This window comes from Vespa velutina, chromosome 22 (genome assembly GCF_912470025.1).
Source record: "Vespa velutina chromosome 22, iVesVel2.1, whole genome shotgun sequence".
In the NCBI taxonomy this organism is placed as follows: Eukaryota; Metazoa; Arthropoda; class Insecta; order Hymenoptera; family Vespidae; genus Vespa; species Vespa velutina.
The window spans coordinates 346,068-357,552 of NC_062209.1; the positions used below are offsets into that span (position 1 = coordinate 346,068).

Here is an 11,485-nt window from a genome sequence, read left to right on the forward strand (position 1 = left end):
TGTGCGTCAAACGATTCCTTTTTGCATATACGGTTACCATCAAAATAGAAAAGGTTGTAAACTCTTTCAGATTCTTAGATATCGTAATTTATCGATGGAGAATAAAGAATATAACAAGAATCTAACGTTTCTATGAAAATTAACTAGGCGGATTAACGATAAATTGTTGCATAATATATGCATAACCTTCGACTTTCGCTATCGATGAAGATCACTATCGATGAATACCGCTATCGGTAAAGACCGTAAAATTTTCAAAACTCTCACTACAGTTTAGAGTATATTACCATTCGATTCACAACTTCATTAACTAAGATCAAATATTACAATTTAAAGGGAATCCTCATTTTTAGCATTATTCTTTCACGTTATACGATTTATCTTGCGTATACATATATCGTCGAAGTATGAGAAATTGTAAACTCTTTCAATTCCGTAGATATCATATTCTATCGAAGCAGAATAAAATTTATCAGAAAAATATAATGTTTTTATGTAATTTAAATAGGTCGATTAGCAAAAATTGTCGTATAATGTGAGTGAAACATGCGAATGTCTATATCGGTATGCAAATATCCTAAAAGCTTTGAAAGTACTTACTCCACACTTTGGAGAAAGTTACTAATCGACTCAGCATACTGCATTATTTAAGATCAAGCTACTATTTTAAATGGAATCTTGGTTTTTATCATTATTTCTTTACGTGATACGATTTTTCGTGCGTACACACATCATCAAATTACGAAAAGTTATAAATTCTTTTAATTCCTTAGATATCATATTATATGGACGCAAATTAAAGAATATAACAAGAATACAATGTGTTTACAAAGGTTAAGAACGTCGATAAACGAGAAATTGCCATATAATGTAAGCGAAACATACGAATTACGATACCGGTATGTAAAAATCGTAAAATCTTCGATAGTACTTGCACAACAATTTAGGGAATGTTACCAATCGATTCAGCACACTTTATTACTTAAGATCAAACTACTATTTTAAATGGAATCTTGGTATTTAACATTATTTTTTTAAGTTATGCGATTATTTATGCGTATTCACATATCGTCGATGTACGAAAAGTTGTAAACTCTTTCAATTTTTTAGATATCATATTCTATCGAAGTGGAATAAAGAATATAATAAGAATATAACGTTTTTACTAAAATCAAATAGGAAGATTAACGAAAAATGTAAGCAAAAAGTGCAAATTTCTCTACCGATAAGTAATAATCGCTAAATTTTCGAGAGTACTTGCATCCCAGTTTGAAAAATATTATCAATCGATTTAGTACACTGCATTACTTAAGATTAAACTGCTGTAATAAACGGAATTGTACTTTTTAAAGTTATTATTTTACGTTATACGATTATTCATGCATATACGCATATCGTCAATATTCGACAAGTAGGAAACTCTTTCAATTCCTCAGATATCATATTCTGTCAACGCAGACTAAGGAATATAACAAGAATATACTATTTATACGGAGGCTAAATGCATCGATTAAGGAAAAATTGTCGCATAATATAATCGAAACATGGGTATTTCAATACCGGTATTTATAAATCGTGAAATTTTCGAAAGTATTAGGTCAATCCAAAAATTCAACCAAATTGATAAATTCAACCTCTCACTGATCTCACGTATTGTTATTCGTCGGTTTGCATCAACTAATGCCTTTATCGTGTCTTTATCAGCTTCAATCAGCCTTCCAGAACGTCATGCATTTTCGACATCAAAATTGCCGGATCGAAATTTTGCAAATCAATTCTGGCACTGGCATACTGTCAACACATCTTCTCCATACACATCGGTTAATTTCTTTCTGGTTTGAACAGCATTTTTACCTTTTGTATAGTAAAAAAGTAAAATATGACGAAAATGCTACTTATTGCTCTCCATATTTAAAAGGGCACCAACCAAAAACTAATGCGTAGAATCAATTGGACTTTTTCACACACAAGCCTTGCTATATCAGCTCTCAAAACATATAATGATTATGCGGCTTAAGTGTGAAGTTAGGTGCAAAAAAATACAATTAAAACCTCTGTCGGGGAAAAGCGAAATTACTTTCCGAACAACCCAATATTAGGTTGAAAACTATGAAACGGGCGTTAAATGAAAATAAAAACGAAAAGCGCAATTTTTCACATTATTTATTATATTCAATTGAAATAATTTCCATTGGCATCTACGACTTTTTGCCAACGATTGGGCAAATCATATATGCCTTTTTGAAAAAAATCTTTATTTTTAGAGTTAATAAATAATTCAAAGTCTTTTATAATATCAGTTTGGTTATTGTATTTTTTTTCTCTTAAAAATAATTCATAATTACGAAAAAGGTAATAATCGGTCGGTGAAATATCGGGTGAATATGGAGGATATGATAAAATTTCATATTGTAAAGAAGTTAATTTGTCAACAGTAATTGAAGCTTTATGTGGTCATGCGTTATCATGCAGTAATATTGCGCCGTGCCGATTGAGCAATGCTGGTTGTATTTTCATAAGTTTCTCATGCATGACATCAATTTCACGACAATAAGACATCGCTGTTATAGTTTCGCCTGGTTATAGAAAGGAATAATGGATCACTCCTTGAGCATTACACCATATGGTGACCATAATTTTTTTTTTATGAAATTTCGGTTTCGGTGTGTGTCCTGGGGGTGTATTCTTATCTACCCATTGGCTTGATCGTTTTCGACTATCATACAAAATCCACTTTTCATCACAAGTAATTTGGTGTAAAAATGGCAATCGTGTATTGCGAAGCAACAAAGATGCGCATTTGGTTTTGCGGTCGATCATCTGCAATTGCGTCAATTCGTGCGGCACATATGAGCCCAATTTTTTGACTTTATTTATTGCACGCAAATGTTTTAATACAGCTGTATGACTAGTTCCTAGTTTAGATCCAAGTGTTCGACTGGTTGTATGTGGATCGGATTCCACAGTCGTCCTTAATTCCTCGTTATCAATATGGGCCAGTGGTCTTCCTCGAGGCTCATTGACAATACTCAAATTGCCAGAACGAAATTTTTGGAACCAATATCGAGCATTTTTTTCATTGGTGGATCCATCTCCGAATGCCTGATTAATATTTCTTGAAGCTTGAGCTGCGGTGTGAATTAATTTAAACTCGTACAAGAAGAGTAGATGTAAATCGCGTTTTGTTTCCATCTGCTTTAGGATAAAAATAAAATAAAAATGGGATACAAACACGAAAAAATTTTACAAAATGAGTAAGAAGAATACCTTTAAGCTTTATAAATTAAAATATCGAGCGCATGTTACAATGTATCTCTCTCAGTCGCAGCTGAATACAGACTAAACAAAAAACGCCCGTTTCACAGTTTCCAACATAATACTTGCACCATATTTCGGAGTATGTTACCAAACGGTTCAGCAATTTGCATCATATAAGATCAAAGCACTATTTTAAATGTAACCGTTGTTCTTAACATTACTGCATTAAGTTATACGATATTTCGTGCTTATACGCCTATCATCGTAATACGAAAAATTGAAAACTCTTTTGATTCTTTAGATATAATAATTTATCAAGGCATAATAAAGAATTTAATAAGTATATAACACTTTTATGAAAATTAAAGATGTGGACTGTCGATAAATTGTTGCATAATGTAAGCGAAACATGCGATTTTCGCTACCGATAAGTAAAAATCGTAAAATCCTCGAAAGTACTTGCACCACAGTTTGCAGGAAGTTATCAATCGATTCAGCACACTGCATTTCCTAAGATCAAACTACTACTTTTATGGGAATCGTGGTTTTTAACATTATTTCATTACGATATACGATTTTTCATGCGATTACGCTTATCGTCGAAATAAGACATATTGAAAACTCTTTCAATTCCTTAGATATTATATTCTATCGACGCAAAATAAAGAATATAACAAGAATATAACGTTTTTACGAGAAATAAATACGTGTATTAACGGGAAAATTGTCGTAAAGTGTAAGCGAAACAATAATACATGAATATAACGTGAATGAAATGAAATGAAAATAACGTTATTATGAAGATTAAATACGAGGATTATCAATAAGTTGTTATATAATGCTAGCGAAACATTGAAATTTTTTCACAGATAAGTAAAAATTTTAAAATCTTCGAAGGTTCTTGTACTACAGTTCGATGAATGTTACCAAATGATTCAGCTTACTGGATTACATAAAATCAAGCTATTATTTTAATAATAATAATAATGATAATTAATAATAATAGTAATATAAATAATAACAGTAATAACTTTTCGTATTCCGGCGACAACCGGATACGCACGAAAATTCGTAAAACGCAATGAAATATTGATTAATACTACGATTCTGTTTAAAACAGTAATTTAATTTGAAGTAATACAGTGTGCTGTATCGTTTTATAATTCTCCGTAAGATGGTGCAAATACTTCCGAAGATTGTACGATTCATACTTATCACTGTAGAAATTCGCAAACTTAACTTCTATTAGTCATCAATTTATCATTAATCCTCGTATTTAATCATCGTAAATTCGTTATATTCTTGTTATATTTTTTATTCTTATTAGGTAGATTCCAATATCTAAGGAATAAATAGAGATTTCAACTTCTCGTATTTCGACGATATCCGCAATTGCAAGAAAATTCCTATAACGTAACGAAATAATGTTAAAACCCACGATTCTATGTAAAACAGTAGTTTGATCTTATGTAATGCAACATACTGAATCATTTTGAAACATTCTCCGAACTGTGGTGCAAGTTCCTTCGAAGATTTTACGATTCTTACTTATCGGTGTCGAAAATCTCATGTTTCCCTAACATTAAACAACACTTTATCGTTAATCGTCGTACTTAATCTTCGCAAAAACGTTATATTTTTGTTGTACTATTCACTTTGCGTAGATAGAATACGATATCTAAGGAATCGAAAGAGAATTCATTTTTTCTCTATTTTGACCATTTCCGTATACGCACGAAAATTCCTATAATGTATTGAAATAATGTTACAAAACCACGATTCGGTTTAAAACTGTTGGTCTTATGTAATGCAGGATCTTGAATCGATTGGTAACCTTCTTCAAACTGTGATGCAAGTTCCTACGGAGATTTTACAATTCCAATCGGTGATGAAATTCGCATGTTATGCTAATATTATACAACTTATCGTTAAATTTATCATTAATGCTCGTATTTATCCTTCATAAAAACATTATATTCTTATTATATTCTATATTCTGCGTCGATAGAATACGATATATAAGGTATCGAAAAGATTTCAAATTTCGTATTTCGACAATTTCTGTATACGTACGAAAATTCGTATCACGAAATAAAATAATACTAAAATCCGCGATTTCATTTAAACCAGTATTTTGACCTTATGTAATGCAGTTGTGCTGAATCGTAAAAACATTATAATCTTGCTATATTCTTTATTCTGCGTCGATAGAATGCGATATCAAAGGAATCGGAAGAGATTTTAACTTTTTTCGACGTTTCTCCATATGCATGAAAATTTGTATAATGTAATAATATAATGTTTATACCCGCGATTCCGTTTAAAACAGTAGTTTGTTCTTATGTAATGCAGTATGGTACAAGTTCCTTCGAAAAATGTACGATTCTTACTTATCGTTGTATTAGGTGGACCAGAAAGTAATGTCGCTTTCTTAAATTAAATTCAAACGAATAAATTTTTAACAAGTTTTTATTTTTAATCACAATCAAATATCGATATGCGCAGAAACGACATTACTTTCTGGTCCACCTAATAAAAGTTCGCATATTTCGCTAAGAATATAGAATATTTTATCGTCATTGAGCCACACGTGCGTCTCTCCATTGTTTGCGGCACTTTGTCTTATGTGTTATATATCACCATTGAGAATATTTACCAGTGGGAACCTATTGGACATTAACTAACAAAATATGTAGATAAAAACACGTGGCCACTTTTGTCTGGGCCTAGGTATTCTTAGTAAAGTATTTAGGTTTTGATAATATTTCAATCTGGCTAATAAGTAAATAACGAAAGTAGACGGCTAGGCGCGATAAGCCAAGGGTTATCTGTCTTCTAGCTTTAAAATATCCATTGGCATTTTTTAATCACATGATCATTAGAACAAAAAGGACACACACGGAATGTTTAAATATTCCAACGAATTGCACCCACCAATGAGCATTTATTCTTTCAGTTTCCATATTTCAACTCCCCCCTTTACCAATCTCATTTCAGTTCTAAAGAATTCAAAAGAGTAGTCAAATTACATCTTTCAGACTTACAACATCTAAGCTCTCAAGCCTCTTTCAGAAGCAACAGCTATAACTAACTACACAACATATCCGAAACAAACAAACAATTATAACTCATTTAATAAAATACATGGTGAGATTTACATAGCGCGCATCATTTAATATTGCGCATTTACTTCTCAATTCCTCACGGGATTCTTTAAAAGAACACACGTCCTCTCTATAATTTGCGGGAACGCGACGAGTGATCTTTTGCTGATGACCTACAACAGTATCCTAGCCTAGTGCCACCGACCTTATTCATCGCAACTAGTGGGTCTATAGCTCGGACAACAAGGACAAGACGGGGGACCTTTCCTCTGTGCGAATCGACTGTCATCGCTGGTCCGGTACGAGATGCGCATCTAAAAACGTTCTCGTAGTGTAAATCTACACGACGCACAATAAACTAAACAACATTAATGAACAATTGTTAATCTTCGTACTTAACATTCGTAAAAACGTTCTATTCTTGTTATATTTTTCATTCTTCGTCGATGAAATTTAATTTCTAAGGAATCAGAATAGATTTCAAATTTTCATTTACTGACGATATCGATATAAACAAAAAGTATCGCAATAATGTTAAAAACCCCGATTAATTTTAAAACAGATATTTGATCTGATGTTATTCAATGTGCTGAATCGTTCGGTAACATACTGTGGAGCAAGTTCTTTCAAAGATTTATGAGTCTTACTTATCGATGTCGGAATTCGAATGTTTAGCTAACAGTATACAACAATTTTCGTTAATCCTCGAATCTTATCTTCGTAAAATGTTATATTCTTTTAATGAACTTTAAGTCAATAAAATCCGATACCTATGGAAATGAAGGAGAATTCCACTTTTCATATTTCGACAGAAAAGATAAACAGACGAAAATTCGTAAAACAAAATGACACATTTTAAAAAACAAAAATTCCGTTTAAATCAATGATTTGATCTTATGTAATGCGATGTGGTGATTTTATATATTAATAATAATAGTAATAATAACAACAATAATAAATATAATAATAATAATATTATTAATAATAGTAATAATATTAATAATAATATTAATAGTAAAAATAGGAAGTTAATATTAATATTATCAAATATAATAATAATATAAATAGTAATAATGATAATAATAACAATAATAATCATAACAATAACAATAATAATAATAGCAATAATAATAATAATAATATTAACAATAATAATAATAATAATAATAATAATAATATTAATAATAATATTATTATTATTATTATTATTATTATTATTATTATTATTATTATTATTATTAATTCTAATAATTATAATAATAATGATAATAAGACTAATAATAATAATATTAATAATAACGATAATAATATTAATATTAATAAAAATGATTATAATAATTATATTAATTATGATAATAATATTCATAATAATAATAATAAATAATAAATAAGATCTATGATTTCAAAAGGTATCGTTCATTACGTTATTTTATAATACAGTTATTTCATAACTCGTAACAAATGAAAGAAAGAACTTTTTACATATATTATAAATGTTACTTGAATGTATATTTTTTTTTAACGAAGTTTCATACTTCTTTTTCGTCAACGTTCAAATTTAATATTCATTTGTTTTTTCTATTATCTAACTTTTTGATTTTTTCAAAATAATCTCTTTTCCGTATTGACGTGAATACGGTACATCAGAAAATTGATACTGTTTTCCTAAGAAGAGAGAAAGAGACGCATCATTTTCTTATCTTTACTTTTAATACAAAAAAAAAAGATAAACTCATGATTCGTACGTTACGTATAATCTTTTTTTCGGAAAAGATAAGATAGATATTTATAAAGAAATTGTTTGTTATGATTTGTTGATTTTTTTCAAGAATAAAAACATGTTCCTTACATATGCAAACGTTAGAAAAATTGTTATCAATAAATTGGAGTCACTTCAATAAACGAAAGACATATTTACGTTGATGTAACGAAACGATAAATTTAATTTACTCCAGTACAAATTCACTAATATTATTAAGATATGATTATTTATTTGTTTTAGTTTTATAACTATATCAAGAGATTATATAGCGAAAGAAAAATTCACAATAGACAGGTTTTAACAGCTATAGTTGAAATTGACAGTGATAGTGACTCTGATTATGAACAAGAAAGAGTAAGTAATTTCCTTAGAAAAGTTGGTTAATTATTTATTCAAATTAACAGAAAATTTTATTATGGTCTGCAGGTCTTATGGTCAGACACCTTTTTGGAGGAGGAAAATAAGAATTTTGCATAGCCATTTAGATGTAAATAAAGATGGAATAATCAATTATGATGACTTCATGCTACAGATAGAACGATTTTCTAAAATAAGAGACTTTTCTACAGAAGCAACTATAGAATTTATAAAGATATTAACAGTAAGTGTGTGTGTGCATATTTTTATATCCAAATTTGTATATATTACATAAAAAGCTTAATATAAATTTTTATCATGCTATTCTTTGTATAGACCTTGTGGGGAGAATTATGGAGAGAAGTTAATCCTTACAATCTAATCAGCATTGAAAAATATATAGAGGAAATGCATCATGTACTTAATGATCCTTGTTTGAAAAAGAAATGTCATAGTTTTTTACTTTTTCTTTTTAAGATATGTAGCTACTATAGGATTATGAGCTCTAAATATATAATACAATATACAGCATTAAACATTATATTGTTTTGATTATCAGGCAATTGATAAAGGTCAAAATGGTAAGATCAATATAAAAGAATTAAAACTATTTTTTAAATGTTTGGGACTAGAAAATGATGTAAGTACAATACCTTGTTCATAATACATTACAGTAAATCTCTATATGATGTATAGGGTATATTTTATGTTTTATGAATCCATATTATATGAGTTACAAATTTTTTCAAGAAATACATATTTTTTGAATGATTTACATTTTACTGTTTATACTTTTTTTTATAGCATGCTGTTATATCATTCAACTACATTGATATAAATGAAAATGGAAAACTCATTTTGGAATAATTTGTAACTTTAGGTAGAGATTTTTTTCTTACCAAGAATCATACTAAGCCGAACAAATTCTTTTAGGGCCCTCTGGTAGATTAATTATCTCATGTATATATTAAACAATTGGTAAAACTTGTGATAGTTGTAGGATTGTTATAGGAATATTGTGATAATTATAGGATTGTAAGTTTTCAACAATGATAAATAATATTTAAAATGTAGATTATCGTGTAGAGATTTAATATAAGATTTTGTATCAACGACTGAATTAAAACGACAAATAGCATAATAACTGAAAAAAAAAAATAAGACGAATAAAGGAATTATTTACTCTCACTAAAGAGAACTTTTTAATTTAATACAACAATGAAACAATGTTATAAATTTTAAAAATGTTATTGTATTGACTTAAGGTACAAAGATACATGTATACTGTCAATGGGTGATTGTACAAACGAATACATTTTGGGAATAGTACAATAGTTTAATGGTAAATGTGACCATATGATCCCATGACATACACTTACGATCGAATTATTCGTTTTCGTATTGCATTATCATTTCCTTGACTTTCTAAGAGAAAAACCTTCTCCGGTGAATGCTTTGAATTCATCTTGATCTTTTACCTATAACGAGTAGCATCATTTATATTCAAATGTTACATGCAATGTCATGTGTAATAAAGATGTAATTAAATTTACCTCTTTGTTGTTAACAGGCTTCATATTTCTCAAAAACCTTAAAGTGCCTATTTTATAATCATAATCAGGAATACCTCTTACATAGGCCACTTTATTCATCACCGAGTCAAGCTGAGACGAATCCTTACGCTTTTTACCATCCAATCTGTTTCCTTGTCCCTTAAATGGTACAAAACCGGTAGGCGTTGGCATTAAATCAGCAGGATCTACATCTTTCTCATTGTTTTTTGTTTCTCTTTCTGGTTCTTTATATCCAAGAGGCGGAGCAAATTCAACATTCATATCGCATTCGATAATGCTAACTGCTGGACCAGGTTTAGTTTCTAATACACACATTTCATATATTCTTTGATTATATTTTATTGCAATAACATCCCCCGTAGTGAGACATGCAAAACTTCTTAAACCATTTTCTAATACTGCTTTTGGATTTGTTATATCTAAAAAGTCTTCTGATTGTGGTTGAAAACGTGAAAATATTGCAACAGGAAGAGATACACTTTCAACGTTTAACAACTCTCCTTCTTCCAAAAGAAGGTTATGCATCATCTGTAAAAATCACATGACTTTTTTTATATAAAATCATTGAAAAATAAATGTATATATAACATTTTATGAAATATCTTACCCAATAAGGCAAATAGACCTTTCCTTCATCGGCAACGAATTCTAGGACTCCGCAGTGAGTAATTCTATTAGTTTTCTTATTCGTTAATTTGAACAACATTGGATAATTGATATTTAATCTTGTTAATTGTTCTAGAGCCGATGGAGGCATGATTACTAAAAAGAAATATTGGTAATACACTAGTTTATCATTACATGGCATCTTTAATTTTATACATTTTACTAACTTTTCCCACCACGTTCTACATCTTGCCTATAAATTCCTGGTAACATCGACACGGAAAAGCACTTGTACTGCGTATTAAAGGGCCGCGGAATCTCCGGAAACATGTTAAACCCGAACTGAAAGTGGAAAGTCATGCTGATGATCAACTTAACCTCTATCTACAGTAAAATCCGTCGAATGCAATGTATGCCTTCTTTAATATCCGGCTCTTCTTTCTGATTATTTTACCATCTTTTTAGTATTTGTTTCAGCGATCCGTCTCTCAGCAATTGACAATTAGTTTTCTTGGGAAAATTTTAATTTTAAATCTCAGAGAAAAGCAAAGGAAAAAGAATAACGTCAACGTTGCCACACAATATAAACGCGTAGCAGACGACTTTCATCTGCTCATGATGATTGTATTAATAATACAATGTAATGTCCGAACCATATTATATAAATTTAAACCGAAATGTCATATAAAACGCAACGGGCACTAAAACGGTCTTTGCATGATTCTCATTATTCCAATCTAATTCTATGACAAGTGCATTAAATGAACAGGAGATATTTAAGTCAATGCACCGTAGGAATCTATATTACCGATCGATTTTGAAGA

At 29.7% G+C, this 11,485-nt stretch overlaps 3 protein-coding genes across 4 annotated transcripts in view; 2 read left to right on the forward strand and 1 right to left on the reverse strand.

Moving 5' to 3' along the window:
* LOC124956562 overlaps positions 1 to 11,485 on the forward strand; it is a 112,458-nt gene that overhangs the window by 45,816 nt on the left and 55,157 nt on the right. The window lies entirely within an intron of this gene.
* On the forward strand, positions 8,140 to 9,955 carry LOC124956564. Its single transcript, XM_047512532.1, has 4 exons — positions 8,140 to 8,286; positions 8,365 to 8,478; positions 8,551 to 8,725; positions 8,818 to 9,955. The coding sequence occupies exons 2-4, from the start codon at positions 8,465 to 8,467 to the stop codon at positions 9,031 to 9,033; spliced, it is 405 nt and encodes a 134-aa protein (XP_047368488.1). The 5' UTR covers positions 8,140 to 8,286; positions 8,365 to 8,464; the 3' UTR covers positions 9,034 to 9,955.
* Positions 9,714 to 11,436, reverse strand: LOC124956561 (ubiquitin recognition factor in ER-associated degradation protein 1). 2 transcript variants are annotated; one of them, XM_047512529.1, is made up of 5 exons: positions 11,116 to 11,436; positions 10,889 to 11,003; positions 10,663 to 10,817; positions 10,035 to 10,583; positions 9,714 to 9,959 (listed from the first exon to the last, which is right to left on the reverse strand). In XM_047512529.1, exons 1-5 carry the CDS (start codon positions 11,116 to 11,118, stop codon positions 9,891 to 9,893), a joined length of 891 nt encoding a protein of 296 aa, XP_047368485.1. In that variant the 5' UTR covers positions 11,119 to 11,436; the 3' UTR covers positions 9,714 to 9,890. The 2 variants fall into 2 exon arrangements, with proteins under 2 accessions (XP_047368485.1, XP_047368484.1); XM_047512528.1 differs by having other exon boundaries at positions 10,889 to 11,436.